The sequence below is a fragment of the Camelus bactrianus genome, chromosome 18 (genome assembly GCF_048773025.1).
Source record: "Camelus bactrianus isolate YW-2024 breed Bactrian camel chromosome 18, ASM4877302v1, whole genome shotgun sequence".
NCBI lineage: Eukaryota > Metazoa > Chordata > Mammalia > Artiodactyla > Camelidae > Camelus > Camelus bactrianus.
Window position 1 is genome coordinate 28,727,669 of NC_133556.1, and position 23,152 is coordinate 28,750,820.

At 60.7% G+C, this 23,152-nt stretch overlaps 2 protein-coding genes and 1 long non-coding RNA gene across 5 annotated transcripts; 2 read left to right on the plus strand and 1 right to left on the minus strand.

Moving 5' to 3' along the window:
- Window positions 1–95: 95 nt before the first annotated feature.
- LOC123615624 (uncharacterized) lies at window positions 96–3,276 on the plus strand. 2 transcript variants are annotated; one of them, XR_006723296.2, is made up of 3 exons: window positions 96–1,268; window positions 2,301–2,440; window positions 2,928–3,276. It is a non-coding gene; the product is annotated as an uncharacterized LOC123615624 (long non-coding RNA). The 2 variants fall into 2 exon arrangements; XR_012500399.1 differs by lacking the exon at window positions 2,301–2,440.
- Window positions 3,269–5,851, minus strand: METRN (meteorin, glial cell differentiation regulator). Its single transcript, XM_074346646.1, has 4 exons — window positions 5,481–5,851; window positions 4,799–5,199; window positions 3,788–3,847; window positions 3,269–3,711 (listed from the first exon to the last, which is right to left on the minus strand). Exons 1-4 carry the CDS (start codon window positions 5,834–5,836, stop codon window positions 3,395–3,397), a joined length of 1,134 nt encoding a protein of 377 aa, XP_074202747.1. The 5' UTR covers window positions 5,837–5,851; the 3' UTR covers window positions 3,269–3,394.
- A 5,735-nt stretch (window positions 5,852–11,586) lies between these two features.
- Window positions 11,587–22,943, plus strand: FBXL16 (F-box and leucine rich repeat protein 16). 2 transcript variants are annotated; one of them, XM_074346661.1, is made up of 6 exons: window positions 11,587–11,907; window positions 18,129–18,784; window positions 19,533–20,041; window positions 20,416–20,500; window positions 20,813–20,876; window positions 21,093–22,943. In XM_074346661.1, exons 2-6 carry the CDS (start codon window positions 18,143–18,145, stop codon window positions 21,239–21,241), a joined length of 1,449 nt encoding a protein of 482 aa, XP_074202762.1. In that variant the 5' UTR covers window positions 11,587–11,907; window positions 18,129–18,142; the 3' UTR covers window positions 21,242–22,943. The 2 variants fall into 2 exon arrangements, with proteins under 2 accessions (XP_074202762.1, XP_074202763.1); XM_074346662.1 differs by lacking the exon at window positions 20,416–20,500 and having other exon boundaries at window positions 21,093–21,228.
- Window positions 22,944–23,152: the final 209 nt, after the last annotated feature.

The following is a 23,152-nucleotide window of genomic DNA, read 5'->3' on the forward strand; positions in this document are numbered from 1 at the left end:
CCAGCGGGTTCCCGGCCTTGGAGCCTTGGGGTCCAGGGCGACCCTTGCGGGTTCTGGCCGTACTGCTTCCTGGCCGAAGCCCTCGGCAGTCAGCAGCGTTGGCCCACTCCTCAAACGGCTGCTATGGGCCTGTCCCGGGCGCTGCGGACCCCTGAGGCCGCACATCCCAGCGCGGGGATACGTTTAAGAGAAGCGATGCTGTGGCGCCTGCTGACTGGCCGTGAAGGCCAGTGCAGTGTGGCTGGAGCCCTGGGGCAGCGGTCAGCCAGTGGGGAACGGCTCACCGGCTTAGAGTGGCGTCTCCGCCGACCTACACATCCAGATAACCCGCCAAGCACAGGAGCAGTCGCGGGGAGGACATCGGGGCCCCTCCCACAGCTGAAGGCAACTAGCCCGAGTGCGCAGGAAACAGGATGCGCTGGGGTCCGCGGGGGCGGTGGAAGTTGGAGCTCGGCTGAGGGGCAGGGCCGAGGGGGCTTACAAGGAGAAATTTAGCACAACCGAGCGGACAGATGTTGGCTCTCTGCGAGCATAGTGGGAGGGGAGCCGGATGTGAGGGGCGGGGCCCTCTGGTAGCTGACCCAGCCCGGCGGCTGGGAGGAAGAGACCACCTTCCTTCTCCAGAAAAGGTCACTCACAGAAAAGATTTGAGTTCCTGGAGGTGACCTGGCAGAGCCTGGGAAAGGGAGAGGCAAGTGCGGGGACAGAGCCAGGACCTCCTCCTCACCAGACTCTGAAGACAAACATCCAAGAGTGACAGAGGCTTGCCTGCACACAGGCCCTGGCCGGACTTCTCCGCCATTCCCCACACTGGTCAGGAGCCCCAACGTTGACAGAGGTGCTTCAGACAATGTGGGCACGCCAGAGCCCACTGCCCCCACGCTTCAAGTACAGGCCGCCTCACTCGCCTACCTGCCCTTGGCCCCAGCTACCACCAGCCCTGAAGGACAGGTGCCCCTGTTGCAGGAAACCCAGGTGCCCTGCTCCCAAGATCCGAGCACTGGAGAGGAGGGCGGCTGACCCACCGCACAGAGATCAGAACATCCTGTCTCCTTCCTGGCTATCACTGGGCCCTCCCTAGAAAGGAAGGACATGCACTGGGCTCTAGGCTGGTGGAGTGCTTACACAGCCATCTCACCCTTGTCTCTTTTCTTCCTTGCATTATTCCTGGTGTCTATACAAACCCCTGGCACCTGGCAGACAGTCAATAAAAGCTGGTTGACTGGATGAAGACACCTAGCCAGACTTCCCAGTGTGTATACCCACAGGTACCTCACCTGCATGTCCGCTCCTCTCCTTTGGGCACTGGGCACTCAAGTGCACCTGTGTGAGTGCACACACCAAGAGAAGCCATGCAGGTGCCCCACAGGCACCTGTTCCCATAGTCTCGGCCTGCATGCCCACATTTTCACCTTGGCCACTCCCCAGCGCTGGCATGAAGCCCTCACCCAAGCCTTCCAGGTTCCTCCTAGGAACACCCTTGGGCTCCCTTGGGCTCCCTTGGCCCTGCTGGCAGCACCCACTTCGGCTTCCTGCTCCTTACGAGAAAAGCCAGTACTTTTCTCTGGAGGAAGGTGTGTGAGTAGGAGGCACTTCCTGGGGCAGGTGGGTAGAGGCCAGTGTCCAGCCTAGGGCCCACCCCAGAGCAGCTACTCCACGTTTTTGTGGACAGATGGTCCCACAGGCGAGCCACAGCAACCACCAAGTGTGGCCATAGGCCTCTGTCCAAACCAGAGGCTGTGGGAAGCTGGCCAGACAATCAGGGCAAGAGTCAAGGGTGAGGTGCAAAAGCCTCCCAAGACAGAGAGGAGGAGGGGGATGGGAGAGTACACCCACCTCCTCCCCCTCTGGCCTTTACTGAGATACTCCCTGGTGGGGGGAGAGGGAAGAACAGGGATACAAAGGTCTGCTGTCCAGGAGAGAGGTCCAGGCTGGAGATCCACATGTGGGGTCATCAGCATATTGATGGTATTTACAGCCAGGAGGCTGGTACAGCTCTCCAAGGAGGGAATGTGGGAATGTCAACAGAAAGGTCTAGTGCTTGAGCCCTGAGAAAGCCATGGATGGGAGTTTGGGGAGGTGAGAGGGCACAGCAAGAAGCCTCAGGAGTGGTGGGAGGTGGGAGGAAACCAGGGCAGCCTGCTGTCCAGGGTGGCTATGCTCCCACCCACAATTCTCACCAGTCCTCACAGCAAGCAGCTAGTCCAAGTGAAAGGCCATGCCCCATGAATGCAGCTTCAGATAGCCAGCCCCACGGAAACTCCAGACAGCCACTGGAGTAACACTGAGTGTCCTCACAGGGTGTGGCAACACGAAGTACCTACATCAGCCAAATCTGGCAGAAGCAGCCCTGCCTGGGGGCTGTGCACAGCCATGTTCCTCTCCCAGCCTCAGTTCCTGCCTGAAAGATGACAGACACTTCCCCAGTGAAGGCCACCAGGTAGAGATGGAAAGTGGTTTCTGGGGCACTTCACAAGTGCCCCCCAAGACTTGAGCTGTGGCCCTCCTTCCCAGGAGCTGTGGGACTGGGACAGCAGAGTCCACTCATTTCGGGTTCAGTAGTCCCACGTGCGCCCACATCCTGGGGCCTTTCAGCCTCAGAGCTGTTGGCTTTGTCCAGAACAGGCTGGCCCTTTATGTGGCTGAGGCTGAGGAGAAAGGCGGAGGTAGCAACAATGGGACCAGTGGCGGGAAACGGTCCTTAGAGAACCCATTGTGTGCCCCACCCGCCGGAAATGGGCAACAAACTGGGCCCCGCAGGGGAGACCCTACCGCCGTCGGGATGCTCAGCATGTATCAAGGGCCTCAGGACAGAGGGGTCCATTCTTCCTTGAGGGCAGGATGGGGCCAGGATGACTCTGCCAGGCTTGCAGAGGATTATGCAGGGAAGTCGGCTGCCCGTCAGTTTGCAACCCCTTCCCTTGCAGGTTGAGAGTGGTGTCGCCTGCCTGCCCCTACAAGGGACCCCAGCCGCCTCAGACCTGGGGAATTATGGCCACTTCTCCACTCCTGCTCTGAGCCACGGAAGCACTGGCATTGGGGGCAGGAGCAGCAGAGCCGAGGTTCACATGAGTCACACCTCCCACCCAGCAGAAGCCCCTCGCCGGGTTGGGGAATAGGTGGCCTCAGACACAGCACCACTGCCCTCAAGCCTCAGTCTCTGGCTCTGTGGAGCAGGAATCGCGCAGTCCCCAGGGCTATGGGAGAATAAAATGCAGTGAGGCAGGCCCGGGGCTGGGCTCAGGCACCAGCACTCAATATCCATTGGTGAATGTAGTCAGTGTTCTTATTGGTTATTGCTGTTACAGCAGAAGCAGTGGGTACCGTGATGCCATCTGGAGGCATCCCCCCACCCTCCTCCCAGCCCCTTCCCAGCATCCTGTTCCCAGGCGCCTCAGTCCAGCACCACCTCACAAGGGTGGAGGTGGTTGGTGTGGGCAGCTGCATAGACACGGCTGAATTCCCGGAAGCGGGGGGCGCAGCCCAGCCAGGCCTCACCAAAGTGGCTCCAGCCCATGAAGAGGAAGATGCCAGGGCCGGGGCGGACACCACAGCGCAGTGGGGTGCGAATGGAGGCCTGCACCTGGGCCCCAGGGCCCCCTATCCGGAACAGCGGCAGCGTCTGGCGGAGGACACGGACAGCCGCCACGGTGATAATGGACTCCTGCAGCTCTGTGTCGTGGGTTACCCCATGGATGGTTCCGAGGATCACTGTGGGGACACATGTTGGCCAGTGGCATGCAGGGGAAGGTAGGCCCCAGGGTCTCCCCACAGCAGGGACACTCACCAAAGTCACTGGTGCATGCAGCCAGAAGGAACTCAGCATCACTGCAGGGTCTGCAGGCACCTGGCATGCAGGGGAGGTCTTGAGTGGAGGCCCTGCCTTCTCCTGGACCACCAAAGGCCTCCCCCAGCTGGACACAGGAGGGAGAGGGCAAGCTACCAGACCCCTCTCAGGGCCTGATGGCAACTGGAGATCCCAGAGAGCATGTGTGCACACCCTGAAGACACCCAGTACCCAAGGTGACACCACAGGCCTGTGCCTGCCTGAAACATGCACACACAGACATGGGCCTGGGTGCTGTGCCCAGCATGCCAGCACAAAGACCCCCTGACCTGGAGCTCAAGTGTCTGGGTGCAAGCATCTCACATATAGGCACCAGCAGGCGATAACCCCTTAGTCTCCCAGGGCTGCCTCCTGGGGCCCAAGGACACCAGCCCAGCCCATGTGGCAGGAGGTTATGGTGGGCTCTGAGGTCAGGGGGTCTTTGTGAGAGAGAGACCCCCATCCCCTGTGAGGTCAGGCTGCAAGCTCCAGGAGAGCAAAGAGCTGGACCTGGTGCCCTGCCAGGAGGTGGGGCTTCATCTCCATGGTGACTGGGCTCACACTGGACTTCTGTTGTTTTGGGCTGGGGGAGGGGAGGGAGGTCACCGCTGGGCCAGGGAGCCCGGGACATCTTTGGCCGGAGGCTTTGATTCTGTCCCCCATCATCCCCTCCCCTGAACTCCTCAGGGACCAGGGGCCTGGGTAGCCCTGCCTGGCTTCCCCTTCCAGGATTCTGCCCCCTACCAGCTCTCTCCCTAAGCGGCAGGCTGAGGGATCACCCCTTCCTCATTTCCTTCCTCCCACCTGTCCTGGCACTGCTTCTCACTAGCTGAGTGCCTTTGATAGGCTGCTTCACTCTGGGGTCTCAGTTTCTCCCTCTGTGCAATGGGGAAGACGGACACGTTCTCACCCCACCCGGCCATGGTGCGACTCCAAGACTCCCACCGGTCTCCAACTCGGACTGGCACTCACCATCTGCACCAAGTCCCTGGGCCTGCGGAGGCAGTTCTGGACGCCCGTCTTCCCGCAGTTCGAAGCGGAAGGAAGCCACGCGGCGGCTGATATCGGGATGTGGAGTGGCCTGCAGGAAGAGGGCCCGGTGCTCGCGAGGACCCCAGCGCACGCATCGGCCCCTGGCCGGGCCTCGGCCCTCGGCCAGGAGCAGCTCCAGAGTGCCTCCCTCCCTCTCCGCGAAGACTTGGGCTCCTGCGAAGGGCCGCGCCGGCCGCAGGCAGGCGATGCTCGGCCGCCCGCCGGGGTCGGAGCCGCCTAGGGTGAGGCGCAGCGCCCCGGCGGGGTACAGCCACTCGATCCCGCCCTCCGCACAGGCCAGGGCCAGCTGTCCCACGCTGCCGGGCTCCTGGGTGAGGCCGCTGCGGACAGGACGGGCGGTGGTGAGGAGGGCGGTTGGCGTCCCCACCCGGCCAGCCTGCTCCCCGTGCACCCTCTCACTGCAGCTACCAACAGCTGCGTCCACTTTGTGGAAGAGGAAACTGAGGCCCAGCGTTCCGGGACTCAGAGGGAGAGAGCAAGGATTCGGTGCGGTGCTGGGTCGGAATGTTCCATCCAAAACAGCGGATGACACGGCTCCTTCCTAATGGGTGCGCACAGCCCCAGAGGGTTAGTCCGCGAGGGCTTCCAGTGAGGCTCGTACCTGCCCCTCCAGCTGCAGCGGTCCTCCGAGTAGCCGGCGCGGGCGGCCACGGCCAAGAGGCCGCAGCAAAGCGCGCAGAGCAGCGCAGGGGGAGGCATGGCGCGCGAGGACGCGCGGGGGCGCGGTGGGGAGCAGCTGGGGCGCGGGGCCCGGCCCCGCACAGGCCCCACCGCCTGCGCCGGCCGGCCGCGCACCCCGCGAGGCGCCTGGGAGCTTCCAGGGAGCGGGGGACGGGCCAGGCGGCCAATCGCGCAGCGGCCCCCGAACTTTCCGCCAATCACAGCGGCGCTCTCAGGAGCGGGAGGACCAGCCTGCAGTCCAGGAAGCACCCGGGAGGGGGCTCCGCGGCTGGACATGCTCCGTGTTGCCTCCTCGAAGTCCCCTCACCTCCAGCCTCGACTTGTATGCCATCTTGGGTCCTGGTTGGGCCACCGTCCTTCAAGCCCTTGGCCGGGGTGGGGGTGGTGCCCACGGAACCTCTAGAGGAGGGGGATTCATCTCCGGTGTCTTTTCCCAAGAGTAGGACCTGGGCTGCCATCCCCCATCTCGCCCCAGTCTAATCCTGGTGACTCGCCACACGCGGCGGGCAGGGGGTGGGGGTGACTGAAACCAGGGATGAGGGGCCAGGGCGCTGGGGCTGCAGGCACTGTGGAAAAGCAGGAGTAAGGACAGCCCTGAGCCCCAGAATTAGGCCCCCAATAGATCGAGACAAGCTGAAATGGGGCCTACTCTCATAAAGGATTCCCCCCACACCTAGGGTCATTGTGGAGGCCAGGGAGGTGGGGAGTGGCTGGCCAGGTGGAGACTGGAGGGAATTCCAGGCAGAGGGGAGGAGCAGATAGACAGCTGTGGCAAAGGTGTGAACCCAGTAGATGGGCTCCCAACAGCCTGTGACACCCTGGGGTCAGATTATAGAGGCCTTAGGCACAAACGCAAGACTCCAACCGGGTACTGGAACCCTTGGGAGTCAGTGAGAGCTTTGGCTGGCATCTGCAGGGACCAGCATAAGACTCTCTGCTGTCTGTGGGTGTGAAGTCTTTTACCCCACTATCTCCCCAACCCCAGCCTTCCTGCTACCAAGGACCAGAAGTGCATGCAGACAGATGAGGGCAAATGGCACTAAGGGGAAGTAGGGCATCGGAGGCACTGCCAAACTGAGTGTACCACATCCCCCTCCCCTGGCCCCAGGGCCCTTCCAGGTCAAAGAGGGGCAAGGCACCTGCAGGGCTCAGCTGGCTCCTGGCCCTGGGCAACATGGGGTGAGAACCCCTAAAGGAGGACACAACCCAAGTGTCCATTGATGGATGATAGTAAACAAAATGGGGTCCATCCATACAGTAGAATATAATTCAGCCTTAAAAGGGAAATTCTGACACGTTACCATATGGAAGAACCTAGAAGACATTGGTTTCAGTGAAATAAGCCAGTCACAAAAGGACCTAAAATAGCCAAATTCATAGGGAAAAAGTAGAATGGAGGGTGCCAGGGGCAGGGGAATGTGAATGGAGTCAACGCTCCTGTGTACTTAAAAATGGTTAAGATGGTAAGTCTTATGTATATATTCCCCAATTAAAAATAAAAAGGGGTACACAGGCCCTGGCGCTGGGCACAGAGAAGGCAGAAGAGGCTCAGTAGAAGGAAGGGAGGGGGAACCCCAGTCAGCTGTCCCAGCAGAGACTGGGTGGGGGGTTCCACTTCTGGAGTCACTAGGATGTTACTGCCCATGCCCCAGTCTCTGAGGCTGACAGTGGGCTCCTGGCGCCCTCTGGTGGCAGTATGAGGAGTCAGCCCTGGGCCCCTGGCTCACCCACCCTCACCCTCCACCTCCCCACTCTGGGCAGAGAATGGGCCTGTGTATGTTGGTGCCAGGGAGCGGCTCCTTGAGGGTAACCTGGTCCAGAATGGGCACATGCCTGGCCCTGAGCTGGCCCTTTGACACCAGGTTTCCCCTGCCTCCTGCCCCAGATGCTTCTTCAAGGGGACTGGTGAGGCTATCACTCACAGACAAGGGCTGTCTCTCACAGCTCCTGGCCCCACCAGGGAAGCACCAAGTGTTGTTAGCCATCAGAGGTCTGTTGCCCAAAGGACAGGGAGCCCAGAAGACCATACCTGGCTTCAATTGCTGTGGGTGCAAGAGCAGACATACTGCAGGTGCTCAGTAAACACCTGGAGTGTGAGTGCTTGGATAGACAACTGACATCCAAAACCTCAGGTATCCCCTCCTGATGTCTGTGCTCAGTTTAGAGGCTCCTTCAAAGTCCCCCAGCTCCAGATCCTTCAGTGCCCTGACCCTCCAAATGGGCCACACTCAAAATCTAGGTCCTGGCCTGGCAGGGGGCTGGAGGAGATGCTGGGACAAGGAGCCGTCCAAGGTGAGCCCTTCCCTGAACAGTGCCTGGGACAGGGGAGGCAACCCCACAGGGTGAAGGGCACAGGCAGGAGCACTCATGACCAAGATAGGGGCTGGGCTGGTCCAGGGCCTGTGGGAATAACACAAAAGCCAAGCAGAGTCAGTGGCGGGCAGGTTGGGAGGAAGAGTGCCCAAGGCCTGGATGGAGCTTAGGGCAAAACAGGGACTGGAAAGGTGGCCAGTGGGAGGTGGGCAGGGACAGCCCCAGGCCCAGCAGCCACCGAGGAGTTTGAACTTGGCTTCAAAGGGACAGCAAACACAGCCCTTAGGGAAATGGTGAGAAAGCCCAGAGAGAGGTCAGGTTCTCTTAATTGCCCAAGACTGCCCACTTGGGCTCCCATTTCAGGAAAAGCAGGGTAGAAGGAGAGATGTGTCCCCAGCAGAGCCTGTGGCCACTGAGACCTCTGCAGCTAGGATCTCCTGAATATGCTGCTTCAGCTGCCCAGGGCAGGGTGCTGCACCCCTGGGAGAAGCTGGGGGCAGGAGACGATGAGGGCAGTTCCCATAACTGAGAGCCAAGGGGTGCCAGAAAGCAGCTAGAATCTGGACCACCCAGTGACACAATCCAATGGTGTCCACCATGAAGACTGGCCTGGATTGCTCCTGACCAGCCTGACCTAGGGAACTCCAGGGTGCTGGAGAGACCAGTCCTCCTAGAGACCCCATCAGGGAGTCATATCTGCCAACTCTGCAACCTTTGGTTCCCTTTCACCTGCACAACCCCCGCCCTCCACCCCCAGGTGGAATCTGACCTCGCCTACCCATGAGCCTGTACCTTGGGACACGTGGCAAATTTCCTCCCTTTGATGAGAAATCCACCCCCCTACATACACCTTGCATCTTCTCCAGGAGCCAAAAATGCAGCTGCAGATTGATTTGCAGCCGAACTAAAAATAACTGCCAGGCTCCAGCCAGGGCCCGGGAAAATATCCCATTGCTAGGAGACAGCCGTTACTGGGAGACCGCCATTGCTAGGCAACAGGGTTGCCATGGTGACAGCTGGGCCCTGAGTCATCCTCAGCTCTGGCCGCTCCGCCCCCCTGCCCCTGGTGAGCCAGGCCTGGGTCCTAGGAGGAGGGAAGGCAGGGAAACAGAAGCTGGAAACAGCAGAGAGGCCGACTGCCTGCTGCCCGCCACCCATTGCTGCCACAGTCGCCCCAGGCTGTGAGGTCCTCACTGTCGTAGGTGCCCATTCTGGCTGCAGAGTGGCCAGGACAGACAAACACACCTGCCCACCCTATATGTTTCCCTCCCCAGGCACTCTTGGCGCCCCTGTCTCTGTGTGGGGAGCAGAGGCAGTGAGGAGCAGTGTCCATCTGGCCCATGGCTCCAGAGCAGGAAGCTTCAGAGCCAGCCTGATCACTCTGGAGCATGGGGTTCTCACCACCTGTGCTGCACTAGGATCTTCAGAGCATCCTCTTGGACCCCCGACTCATTTTCCAGGAGGAGAACTACCTGTCTGAGGCCTCATCCAGGGAGGGAGGATTTGGGACCCATGCCTGTGGTTCCAGGGCACACGTTCCACTCCAGAGCCCCCCAAGGAAAGGCCTGAGGACCTCCTGCAAGGAGCCTCAAGGAGTTTCAGAGCCACTGCCCCAGACCTCAAGAGCCACCAGTGGGGAACTCTGTGGTAAGCAGCCGATTCCCTGATGTGACAGTGGCTCCCTCTTTCAGAGCCCTCCAAGGTCTCAGGATGGGACATGCCAACAGCCTTTGGTCCTCACCCCTTCATGACTCCAGAGCTGGAAACCCCCAGCCACCTGGACTGAAGAGACTCTTCGGTGTCTAGGCATCAAGATAAGGGGTGCTCCATGTGAGAGGTGCTCCAGGTGAGGGGTTCTCCAGATGAGGTGATGCTCCAGGTGAGGAACATGGTGCCCCCTTGGACCTGGAGGGAAGCCAGTGTAGCTGAAGCTCTAAGAGCAAGGGGCCAAGTACAGGGCAAGGCTTCAGGCCAGCAGTGACAGAGACTCAGGGCTTTGCAGGCTGCAGCAAAGAGCAGAGGGAGCCCTGGGAGCATGGGGACCAAACATGCCTGTAAAGTGACCCCTCTACAACTAGAACAGGTGGGGGCAGGGGGAAGAGGAGCCCCACAGTAGTGTTTCATGTCCCTCTAAGCAAGTGCTCAGATTCTCCCAAGGCAAGTGACCTCCTGACCCCCTCAAAGCACCAAGTGAAACCCTGCCCACCAGTCAGGACACCATCTACACCAGGGTCCATGCTGACCCGTGCCTGCACACATGGGGTGGAGGCTGAGCTGGAAGGCCAAACTGCCAGACCCACACACTGGAGGGAATGGGATGGGTTGGACAACAAACACTCTCCCAGTCACCTCGAAGTCTTCGGGCAACCCACCCTTCCTGCCCAGGCCAAGCCTCCTCCTTTGGTCAGCGTCAGCGAGACTGTGACTCTGCAGTCAGCCACATGGGAGAGCTGCCTTCACCCCATCCAGTGTCCCACACACAGCAAGAGTGGCACAATGCCCCTCAAACCAGCCAGGGTCAGACCAGCCTGGTTCCCCCTCCCACTGCCCTCCCGTTACACCAGCCTCATTGGGCCCCACTTCCTGTCAAAATGTTGCAGACACCACTGGTTTCATTTCTATTAAGGCTCTCTCAAGGGGGCTGTCTCTCAGCTCTGAGGCCTTTCTCTGATGCGAAGACCCCACTTTGCTCTCCCCACACCTGTTCCCTCTGCCATCTCTGCTCCCAGGAGACCCCAGAATGGACAGCATTAGCTTCTGTCCTCTGTCCTGGGCCGGCTTGGAGGCCTGGTGTCCCCAGTGGCCCAGACAGAGCCCTCCACACCCTCCCACCACACCCCACCCCACCCTCTTTCCCAGTCTGTCCAGACTAAGCTGCCACCACTGAAACCTCCAGTCCATTCCAGAGGGTACTCGCCAGGCTCCTTAAGGCCTCAGGACCTTTGCACACCCCTCCCTGGACAACTTTCTCTGCCCTCTCACCCTTGGGGGGGTCTCAGCTCTGGTGTCATGTCCTCAGGAACTCCACTATCACCATCACCCTCCTGGGGTCACCATTCCGTGGCTCTCTTACTTTCATCACACTCATCACTTTCTGAAATGATCTCCTGGTCACTTGTTTCTGGCTTTGCAGGTGTGCAACTGTGTTCCCCACTGAGGGAGGTTCCTGTGCCTGGCACCTAGCAGGTGCGCAGATGAGTGCCCTGAAGGGAGCCTCACCTTCTGCTCCTCAGGAGGAGCCAGGAGGAAGAGGGTCGGACCGTTCGCTCACCCCTGGGCCAACCGCTGGCGCCCAAGGGCTCGAGTCCTTTTCGCCCCTCAGGATTTGGGGTTCCCCACCGCTTCACACAGGCAGAGCTTGCTCCGGGCCCGCTCTCCGGCCGCGCGCCCTGACTTACTCGGCCCTCCCCTCCCGGCCATGCGCCCAGGTTTGTTATTGTGCGAGCGCCCGTGGCGAGGGAGGGCAGGGGTGCAAGCCGCGCTGGCGCGTGCCCGTGGGCACCGCGGCGGGAGCGCGCTGTGCGCGCGGCAGGGCGGGGCGGGGCGGGGCTGGCGAGGCCGGGCTTGGCATCCTCGGCGCCCCCGCCCGGGCTCGCCAAACCGGATTGGCTCCTGGAGCCGGGAGCGCGCAAAGGCGCGGCGCGTAAGGCTGGGTGGGGGGCGCGCGCGGCGCCGCCGGCGGCCGCGGAGGAGCGCTGGGAGGAGGGCGGAGGAGGAGCGCGGGGAGGAGGACGAAGGGAGGGAGGAGGTGCTCTCCTGGCTCCCTGCAAAGCGGCCTTATTTATCTGGGCACAGCCTCAGCCTCCCCGGTGGGAGGCTTGGGGCGGCCGATCCTCTCCCACCGGGGAGTTCCTCTCGGAGCGCGGCCGAGGGGGCCGGCCAGGCCGGGGCTCCGGGCGCGGGGCGCGGCCGGGCCCTGCCGGCCAGGCCAGCACCTCGGCCGCCTCCCCGCTTCGCCGGTGCGCATGCCGGGCTCCCCATGACGGGAGGACGCCCGGTGGACAGCGTGGCATGAGCCAGGAGCCCGGGCCGAGGTAAGGTGTGTGTGCCGGGCCAGGCTACAGGGCAGGGAGGAGGCCAGGCCACAACACCGTGGATACTACAATGAGGAGGGGGTGGGGAGGGGGCTTGGGACAGCGCCGCCGCTGCCACCCCCAGAGGGCTTACGTAACCGCAGCCCCTTCCCTGGCTGCTGCAGCTGGGCCTCTGGCCCTGCCAGACCTTCCCACAGCCCTTCACCCCAGTGGCCCGCCTCGTCGAGACTCAATCCCCATGGCAACTGTACCTGGGCTGTAGGTTGGTGCCACCTGACTGTGGCCCTGTGGAAGCTGAATTGCAGACCCCCAGCTGGGCTGCTTAGGTGAGGTCCTGGACCCGACTGCACTCTGGGTTCCCCACCCCAGCACCATGAGCCCTGGGCCTGTGAGAGAGGTGTTAGGTATAATTACACTACCGGAGGAGCTTGTGGACGCTTGGCCTGGAGCTGATCTGCCCCTGGACACCTCCTGGACCCAACCCTGTGTGGAGCTGCCACAGTGGGAGAACAAGGGGAAGGGAGGGAGCTGGCCATGTGCCTGGTTCTGGAGGAGGGCTGGGAGCTGACCAAGGCTGGAGGGCCCCAGAAGGAGGACTGGGCACTCTGAGACTTGCTGGGGGGAGTCCTGTCTTTCTGGAAGTTTGAGTGGATGGGGAGAGTCCCCCACTTATGACCCCAGAAGGAGAGGAGGCCTGGCTGTTGGAGCCTCAGGGAAGCCATGGGCCAGTGGCCACTCCTCCAGCCCCTCCCAGCATCTGCACAGGAAGCTTTCCCTCCATGGAAGGAGCAGATGGCGGATGCTGCTTCACCTGCCACTTCCCAGGACCCACTGACCAGGCTCAGCTCAGGCCTCCCTGTGCCAAGCGGGGCATAGGGCCTCTTCTCCCAGCAGACTCCTTTGAGGACTACTAGAGAGCAGCCTTGGAGAAGGCCTGGGTTGGGTTGGGACCCTGAGAGGTTTGGGGTCCCACAGACCAGGGGAGAGGACTGGTGGAGACCTACTGGCCCAGCAGGAGGTGGCCACAGGGCTGGACCAAGAGCTGTCTGGGGAGGAGGGAAATTCAAGCCCCAGTCATAAACATGGGCAGTGCAAAGAGGGCTGTTTGGGCCCCAGGGGACCCCAGGACTCATCTGGCCCAGTGCCTGCCACCTCCACTGCCTAGTGCCCCCACCTCTACTACCCCTTGGGCCAGGCCTACAAGCACCTTTAATGCTATGGAGGTTCACTGGACAGATCCCATCCTCCAGCTTACATCCACTTCCAGGCCACTTGAGCGAGTCCTATCTCCCACTGGTCAGAAGGAAACAAGTGGCCTCTGAGGTCAGGGGACCTAGGACACTCAGGACAGCTGGGTCTGGCCTCAGGAAGGACTGCATGGCTGAGAGCCAGGGAGACATCTCACCCAGAGGTCGGGGAAGGGGTTCCTTGGCTAGCACAGCTTAGCTGTTGGCCGCCCCTGTCTTGTCACACGTAGGAGCTTGCTGCTGTGTCTCGGAGGTCTGGCGTGGGGGGAAAGTGGAGGTGGTGGCAAAGGAAGCTCTGTGGGGTAAGTGGGTGGCCCAGAACCTTCCCTACCAATGGCCCAGGATGAGCCCTAGGCAGACCAGCTGCAGAGAGTGGGCTCAGGCCACATTCCTTCGTTTGGGAGGGTTTGGGGCAGCCGCCCAAAGCAGCAGGGACTGGATGGGGGCTCAGGTCCTTCAGAGCAGAGGGGCCAAGATGAGGCCTGGAGCCCAGGATCCACTCCCCAAGGTGCCCACAGTCCCATATGGCTGAGCTGCCCTGACTTTGGCCACAGGACTCAGTCTGCTGGAGCACCAGCTCAGGTCTCCCTCAAGGCCCACATGCTCCATTCCCAGAGCCCCTGGTGCATGGGTGGGGCAGCCTGCACCTCAGAAGCATCTCCAAGCTGGGGGCGGGAGGGTTGCGCTGCTGCGAGGACATGTGCAAAGTGGCAGGGATGTGAATGTGCCTGAGTCACGGGGCTTGTCATGGAGTGTGTCAGCCCGCAGTGTGTCCCCAATCCCAAGATACCTCAGGTGTCACCCCAGACCCTGGGGCTGCCACTGCAGATGGACCTGATGTAAGTTTTTCTGGCTCCCCACTTGTGGTCTGGAGGCATACGAAGGGCTCAGACAGCAATGGGGAGGTGGACGTGGTGCTGGGAGAGCAGGACAGGACCAGGCTTCCCTCCTTTCTGGTGCTTCCTGTCCCTTTCCCCTTAGGTCTGGCCAGATTATGCGGGACAGGCAGCCAGCTTCCTAACCCTGCAGCACTCAATGGGGTACTCAGCCAAAAAGGAGACCTGAGCCATCCTCTTCCCAAGGGTCTGAATAATGGCAAGGCCCACCTCAAGCCCCAGGGTCTTGTGAGACTTCCCAGAGACTCTGACACCAGCCCAGCCCCAACCCCAGTGGCCCCCCTCCCATGTGGACACTGGCCTCTGTCACAACCAAGACTGACGAGTTGAACTACAGCTCTTGCATTGACTGCCCTCCATCCTGCTTCCTGGGCCTCTGGCAGCTGCACCCCTTTCTGCATGACCCTGATAAATGAACTGCCATTCTTCATTCATTCAGCAAACTGCCAGAGGCCACTCAGCCATTGTGCTGTCTGTCCTCAAGGAGTCACCAGCCAAGGGGAGAAGTAGGCAGGTAGATAGTGATGACAGAGACTCTGGAGATGTGGGGGTCCCACAGGGAGAGGCAGGGGCAGTACTCACACTGAAGATGCAAGAGAACAAGCTTGCAGGGTTAAGGAGTAGGGAGGTCTACTGAGCAAGCAGGGGAACCAGCTTGTACCCAGGCAGAGACGGGGAGGGAAGGAGGAATGCGGTACCGGGGTCTGGCTGGACTTTAGGGTCAGGGATGGAAAGGAACTGGAAGTGAGGCTGTAAGGTGGATTTGCTGGGTCTCAGGGCCCAGTGACTTGACCTGCAGAAGAGGCAGCTCCTTAGGAAGTCCCACATGGTGATCTGCAGACTGTCAGCCAGGAAGTCACCAAGTTCTGAAGTCCTCCCAGGAGTCCCCAGGACCCCATCATGCTCCCTAGGTCCACTCTGGCCCCCATGCTTGACATGAGTCAGCTGGGGAAACAGAGACCATGGTCAGCTCTCCCAAGTGGCACCCTGATCCAGCTCTGGCTCAGGCTGGTATGGACAAAACAAATAAAGTAGTGACCAGCATCTCCTGTCTTCCCCTGGAATGAACCCAGGAACCTCTAATCCCAGCAGCCCATCCCAGGAGGGGACCTCCCTCAGAATTCCACTCTGCACAGACACAACACACCAGGGGCTGAGGCTAAGAAGAGTGCAAACTTGGCCATCTTTGTTTTTAAAGCCCCTTTTCCTGGTTTTAGCTCCTGGTGCTTGTCCCAAAGCGGGGAGATAGTCCCCAGTGGACTGACAGCTGCCCCTGCCCCATCCTGGCAAGAAAATCCAAGCAGGTCTTCCTAACCCCACAGGGTACAGTGGGGGCAGTCACAGGTACCAAGAAGATAGGGGGCTCTGCAACCTGTCTGGCTGGGTGGGTGGGGCCAGGCCAGGAGAGGAGCCCTCATCTCAGCCCCCCAGGGACCTCTTGCCTAACTGGCAGGAAGAGCCATCTGTGACATGAGCTCAGGACTGAGGCTAGGTCAATGAGCCTGGAGTATAGGGAGCAGCTGGAGCACAGAAGACTATGGACAAGATTGTAGAGCAGCAAGGCTGCCTCTAGGGAGGCAGCTCCAATCTAGGGTGGGGGGAGGGGTTGAGGAAGGAGAATTTACCTACAGGCCGGCCAGTGCCTTCTGGCCTGGGATGGGGGTGTGGGACAAGGGGCCTCAGACACTCCCCACAGGCTGCTGAGGGCCATCTTTGGCTTGGCCCTTCCCTCCCTTGAGCTCTCTTCCATGGGCCACCTCGACCCAGAGGCCTGGAGGGTGGGGATGAGACTGTGGGTGTATGCAAATGTGAGTTCCCGCGGGGGATGCGGAGGGAGCCCCGCAGATGCCCGGGGCATACACGTGATCCCGTCAACTCAGGCACTCCACGTGCACACCCATGGCTCAGAGCATTTTCAACCTAAATCGGTACTGCTCTTGAGTTATTTCTCCCCTGGTGCCGCCTCCGCCGCCTCCTCGGAATCTTAGCCGAGCCGGCGTCCCCTCCCCGCTCCCTCCAGCCTCCAGGGCCCCTCCCTGCTGAGCTGGGTTTGCCAGGCCATCCCGAGGTCCTGCCGCTGTCCGTGGTGGAGCGGGCGGGCCGGGCCTGGCCTGGCCTGGCCTCCGAGCCCCCGGAAGGCGGCTGGAGGGACGCTGTCCATGGTGCTGCCGGCAGGCGTCAGGCCGGCCGCGCCCGGTCTGTGGCAAGCCGCCGTGCCCTGCTTCAGGGACACAGAAGGTATTCAAGCTGGGGCTGCCTCTCTGTAACCAGCACAGTTCACAGGAGGGAGTTGCCAGGATAGCCTCACCCCTGGCCCCAGGAGTGGAGGAGGACAGTCGTAGGCTTCATCCTGTCCCAAAATGAGGCACTGCTGTCCCATCATGGTCCCCTCCTACGTACTGGCATTAAGGGATCTGGAGCAGCCCTCATGTCAGGCTGTCCCTGCCACTGTGGGCAAACTGTAACTCTTGGGCGCCTCAGGCTCCTAATCTGAAAACGGTGGTAACAGTAGTGCCCCCACCAGGGCTGCTGTGAGATTGAAATATACAATTAACCCAGTGGGCATTCAGCAAACGTTGTTATGGATGTCCCGTATCGGCCAGTGTGAGCAAGAGTGGTCATGAGCTGCAGTAGGGGCAACCAGGGTGTGGGAGCCTCCTCTGGGGAAGGAGGACCCAGGGTGGACTGCAGCCGGGAGGTTCATGGCTACCAGGGCAGGAAGGCCTTTGGACCCAAAGGCTGTGGGTTGGCAGCCACAAGGGCCACGTATTTCAGGAAGACCCTTGGTCCCAGGCCAGGATGCACCCCCTCCCCAGACGTGAAATCCTGGCAAGTATTGTCCTGTCCAGGGCTTGGAAGCCAGTGGAGGGCATGGCGCTGGGAAGAGCCAGGCGGGACCACGGGCTTCCCCCATTCCTGGTGACTCCCGTCCTCTTCCCCTCTCGCCAGCAGGCTCACTACAAGCCATGCACTACACTTTGTCCTTTTCCCACACTGTCCCATGAGGCGATATCATCACCTCCTAGGCTTTGAAGTGAGGAAAATGAGGCATGGAGAAGGGAAGTGGCTCACCAAGGCTATACAGCCAGGGTGGGGTGAGCCACTGGGTACATTACTTTCTTGCTGAATGTCTGAGGTAGGGGCAGGCAGGAGATCTAGAATGAAGAATAGATGATGGCATTGTGAGGGTCCCACTGCCCCTTGTCTCCAGGGTCATCTGTGCCCAGTGAACTCTGCCAACCATTCACAGCCTCAGAGGCCTGAGGAAGGGAGCTGGGTGATGGTCTTAGCCCCACCCTGTGGGAAGCTCCCTACACATAGCCTTCCACAGCCAGCTCTGTGTCTGAGTCTTGGCTCCACCACTTACTATGACCTCAGACAAGCAGTTCGGCTGCCTCAGCCATGAATTCCTCACCTATACAATGGGTACAGTCATCATAGCATCATCCTCAATGGGTTGAGTGAAGGATTGAAGAAATAATGTTTCCAGGGCTAACTGTGCTGGATCATGGTAAACACCCCAGGAAGACACTTGCCCTTTCTTTGGGTAGATTCTGAACCACAGAACTTCCTGTAGCCACTGAGATTCTCCGAGGTTGGTGTGTGAGTTTCAGAGGGGGTACTGGAACCACTCCAGAGAGTACCCTGGCACCCCATAGAGGAGGGACCAGAGAATGTCCCAAACCCTCAGTTCTTCAGCCCCTGCCCAGTAGAGGCAGGCCTCGCAGGCACTGACAGTAGGCATCAGGGTAGCAAAGGCAAAGGGAGCAGTCACAGGTGAGTGTCTGTCTCCCTCAGCCTCTGTTCTCTTATCTGTAAAATGGGAGCTGTAGTACCTATGTGGCAAAATGTTCTGTGAGTGGGTGGAAGTTGAGCTAAGAGCATATAGAAGGTGCTCAGGGAGCGTCGTGGTCATGACCAGCCCTGCCCTCCTGTAGCTGGGGGGTGGGACTTGCACTCAGACCCCTTCTTTTGGGTGGTTCTGGGAATGATGTGGGAAGGGTTGCCCAGGGATGGAAAGGAGCCCAGCTCTACGCCGGCAGCAAACTCACTCCCCCTTCCTGGATCCTGTCTGCAGACCGAGTGAGGAAGATGTCGAGCCCGGGCATCAACGGCGATCCCAAGCCTCCATGCTTGCCTCGCAATGGTTTGGTGAAGCTGCCAGGCCAGCCCAACGGCCTGGGCACAGCCAGCATCACCAAGGGCACACCAGCTGCCAAGAACCGACCCTGTCACCCACCCCCACTCTCCCTCCCACCACCCAGCCTGGCTGCCCCGCCGCCCCGGGCTGCCCTGGCCGGGGGCCTTTGCCCCCCGGCGGGGCTCCCCCTTGGTGGACCAGCCTCAGCTCCGGTGCCTGGGCCCCCAGCAGAACGGCCACCACTGGCCACCGACGAGAAAATCCTCAATGGCCTCTTCTGGTACTTCTCTGCCTGCGAGAAGTGCGTGCTGGCTCAGGTGTGCAAGGCCTGGAGGCGTGTGCTCTATCAGCCCAAGTTCTGGGCGGGCCTCACACCTGTGCTGCACGCCAAGGAGCTCTACACAGTGCTGCCTGGAGGTGAGAAGGAATTTGTGAGCCTGCAGGGCTTTGCAGCACGCGGCTTTGAGGGTTTCTGCCTGGTTGGAGTCTCCGACCTGGACATCTGTGAGTTCATCGACAACTATGCCCTCTCCAAGAAGGGTGTCAAGGCCATGAGCCTCAAGCGTTCCACCATCACTGACGCTGGCCTGGAGGTGCGCCCTGACACTGGCCTGGAAGGGGCAGGGATCAGGGGCAGGGGCAGGCAGCAACCACTAAGCATGTGTTGGGGGGAAGTGGGAGGCAGTACCGAGAGGAAGCTTGGGCACCAAGCAGCAAAGCAGCCAAGAGCGGGGCTGGTGCCCTGAGGAGGAGCATGGCTCTGGGGTGGGGAACTGTCTACATAATTTGGGGGGACCCAGTCCAAACTGAAAAGTCAGGTCCCATGTTCCAAGATGACTAACAATTTCAAGCCAGTGACAGCAAAGTAGCCGATTAAATGTGAGGCCCTTCTGAGCTCGGGGCCCTGCATGCCTCTGAAGCCCACTTTGGGTTGGGAGGATGCTGGAGGAGGTAGGAGGAGTAGGGGCAGAGGTTGGAGGAGCAGCTGTGCAGGACCTAGACTCTAATAATCAAACCATTAACACCAACGGCTCTGAGCACCTACTCCAGCCAGGCCCTGGGCTCCCAGATCTCCTGTGGCCTGCCTCCTTTTTTGAATGTTGTTCAGGTGTAATGAACACACTGTAAGTGCACTTGTCAGCATACAGCTTGATGCATGTTTACACCATCTACGTGCTCAAGAACACAGCTTCCTGCCCCTCAGTGGGCTCCTTCTGCCCTGACTCCTACCATCCTCACCACGCCTTGCAGGGAGGGGCTCACCTGGGGAATCGGTGATAGGCTTGTACCAAGGCGAGGGCGAGGTTGAGGCCTCCTGACCCCATGCCTGCCCGCCTGCAGGTGATGCTGGAGCAGATGCAAGGCGTGGTGCGCCTTGAGCTGTCGGGCTGCAACGACTTCACCGAGGCTGGGCTGTGGTCCAGCCTGAGTGCTCGCATCACCTCGCTGAGCGTGAGCGACTGCATCAATGTGGCCGATGACGCCATTGCAGCCATCTCACAGCTGCTGCCCAACCTGGCCGAGCTGAGCTTGCAGGCCTACCACGTGACGGACACAGCGCTGGCCTACTTCACGGCGCGCCAAGGCCACAGCACACACACGCTTCGCCTCCTCTCCTGCTGGGAGATCACCAACCACGGTGTGGTCAATGTGGTGCACAGCCTGCCCAATCTCACTGCTCTCAGCCTCTCTGGCTGCTCCAAGGTCACCGATGATGGCGTGGAGCTTGTAGCCGAGAACCTGCGCAAGCTACGCAGCCTCGACCTCTCGTGGTGCCCACGCATCACCGACATGGCTCTCGAGTACGTGGCCTGCGATCTGCACCGCCTGGAGGAGCTCGTGCTGGACAGGTATGCGTATCCCCCCATCCCGGGGCTGTGGAGGGCAGGGCTGGGTAAGGCTTACTGGACCTTCTAACTAGGGAGCCTCCAGTAGTGGACAGGCCTGTAGCTAGAGTAGGGCTGCGGCTAGGGAGGCGGGGCCCTGATAAAACACCAGCCAAGTGAGGGCAGGGCTGAGCTGTGTCCTCTGGAGTAGAGAATAGCACTCAGTGACCAGGTAGGGGTGAAGTCTGGCTGGGATGGGGCTATGGAAAGGGCGGGGCCATGGTGGGGGGCAGGGAGTTCACGCCACGGGCACTCCGGAAAAAGAAGGAAGGGGTCGAAACTGAGGGGCCGGGCGAGGTGATTTGAAGGTGGGCAGCCCCCCTCTGTTGCGACCACAGGTGTGTACGCATCACGGACACTGGCCTCAGCTATTTGTCCACAATGTCCTCCCTCCGCAGTCTCTACCTGCGATGGTGCTGCCAGGTACCAGCCCTCCACTCCTCTGGAGATTGGGGAGTAGGCAGGGGAGGTGGGGGGCACGGGGAAATCCCCCACCCAGACAAGCAGCTGACCTGCACCCGGCCCACTCAGATCTTGTAGGGAAGTCTGGGATCCCCCCACACCCAGCGGCCGACATAATTGGAGAGAAAGGAGTCCCCAGGGCCCTCACCGACTCTGTGGGGAGCTGAGAAACCCCCGTTTTGAACCCATCCCCCGCCCCCTATGGCCTGACCCCAGGAATGAGGCTCCCTCAGGGAGCCAACGTAAATAAACTCGCCTCGCCCTCCCGCGCAGGTGCAGGACTTTGGGCTGAAGCACCTCCTGGCCATGAGGAGTTTGCGTCTCTTGTCTCTGGCAGGTGAGACCCCCTGGTGCCCTCCTGGACGGTGACCACCTACCCACACCTAGTCCTACTAAGCCAGCCCTGCCGGGTCCCCTGTGCAGATCCATACCTGGGGTTGACTCGCTGTGGCCCAGGTCTCAGTCAGGGGACCCCCCCCCCCCCCCCGCCTCGGCCTCTCGGAGCCCCGGGCCCCGCCCACTCAGCCGCCGACCCTCCTCCCGCCCGCCGCAGGCTGCCCGCTGCTGACCACCACAGGGCTGTCGGGCCTGGTGCAGCTGCAGGAGCTGGAGGAGCTGGAGCTGACCAACTGCCCTGGGGCCACCCCTGAGCTCTTCAAGTACTTCTCGCAGCACCTGCCCCGCTGCCTCGTCATCGAGTAGCGCAGGGCCTCCCCGCCCCCGTCGCAGGAGCCCGCCGCGCTCTGGGCGGGGACGCCGGGGCGCCGCTGAGCCGCGGCTCCTCGGCCCCTTGTTCTCCTCCCGGCCCCGCCCCGGGCAGGGAGGGCGGCGGACTGACCAGCCCCGCGCACGCACGCACATTCGGGGACTTTGTGCATGCCCCTCGTGCCCGCACTGCACGCCCGCCCTCCACCACGCCACAGCCGCCTCCATCCTTCGCCAGCCCGCCCGCCCGCCGGCGGTGGGGGGCTGGGGCTTGGTCCTGGGAGCGCTTTGAGCTCGCCAGGCGGCCACCCTTACCGCCTTCCTCGCCACACCCTGTTCTGTCTCCCCGCCGTCCCCCCACCCCGGGCAGGGCCCAGGGGGATTGAGGGGAACTGGGTCTCCCAGGACTTAGGGGCCCGGAAGAGCCCTAGGGCTTCCCGCATCTTCCACTGCACCGCGCCTGGAGCCCTCCGAGGGGTGCGAGGGGAAACAGGCCGCCGCCAAAGCCATGGCCCACCCAGGAGCCCAAGTCCCACCCACCCTCCCCCCTCCTCATGCCAGCCTGACCCCAACGACCTCTCCTCTTCCTTGCCGCCGTGTGAAACAGTCCCTACTCGCCCCACCCCGACTCCAAGGCCTAAGGTCCTTGGGCCCTCGCCAGGCTAGGGCAGAATTGGATTAGGAGAGGGGCCGCTAGGCTGACAATGACCTTGGCATAATCAACATTAGCCCAGTTGGCTCCAGTCCGCCTCAACCCAGCGGTGGTGGTACAGCTGCCTTGTGAGACCTTAAGCTGGAGTGAACCTCATGGCCTGCAGGCCTTGGGGCCTTGGGAGCAGTCCTGGGTGGACCCCACCCCACAGCCCCTGTAGCCAGCTGGGTTCAGGACCCTCAGCGCCACACTTCACCCTGGGCAGGTCTCCATTAGGTGGAAGCTGAAAAGTGGGGCCCCAGCTGAGGCTTACGGCCAGTGCCAGCCAGCAACTCTGATCTTCCAGTGGCCAGCACACCCTTAACACCCAGAGGAGGGAGGGCTCCTTTCTAGCTGCACCCCTCAACCCATCTTCCCAAATCTCTGTCTGCCCACATGGGCTCACCATGTTCTGTCCAATCCCAAGACGCTGGGATGTCCTGGGGGTGCTGGCACATCTTGGCAATTGCTGAGGAGGGGGCTGGGACCCCTTTCCATCCCAACCTTGAGCCCCAGGATGTACAGCACCCACATCCAATTTTGGGACACCCCCCCAATCTGGTTGGAAGAGAGTAACCAGTTTCCAGAGAGCCAGAAAGTGAGAGAGAGAGAGAGAGAGAGAGAGAGAGAGAGAGAGATGCTGTTGAAGAGAAACAGTTCAACAGCCCAAAGATTTCCCTGCCCCTGGAGCACTGGCCAGAGGCTCCAGGGTTGAGGTGGTCAGGAGCCAGTTTCTTCAGCTTCTTCTCCCCACAGCTCCCTAGTGGGGAGGGGCAGCTGTCCATTTGTCCAAAGTATTAATGCAACTGAAGCTGTGATATTTCCAATGACTGTAGGAGGAAAAAAGGGGAGAGAGGAAAACAAAACCAACCAACCCCTAAAATCATTTTCTTATTGTACATAACGACCTCATTCTCCTGTATATGCGGAAGATATAACCTTATATTTGGTAAGTGTTTCTTGTGCTATTTTATCACGTGACCTGTTTATAAAAATATATATTAAAAAGTTGTAAAAACACAGGTCTGAATTGTTTTTAGGTCATCAGACCATGGTGGGGGAGGGTGTATCTGTCTTGAGTGGCATACATCTGAATTTTTGTGCACCTCTCATCAGACTTATTGGTTCTTTCAACAAACATGTAGAGGCTGGTAACACTGTGCCAGACTGGAAACCCAGCAGTGACCAACACAGAAGGTCCCTAACCTCTCACTGCT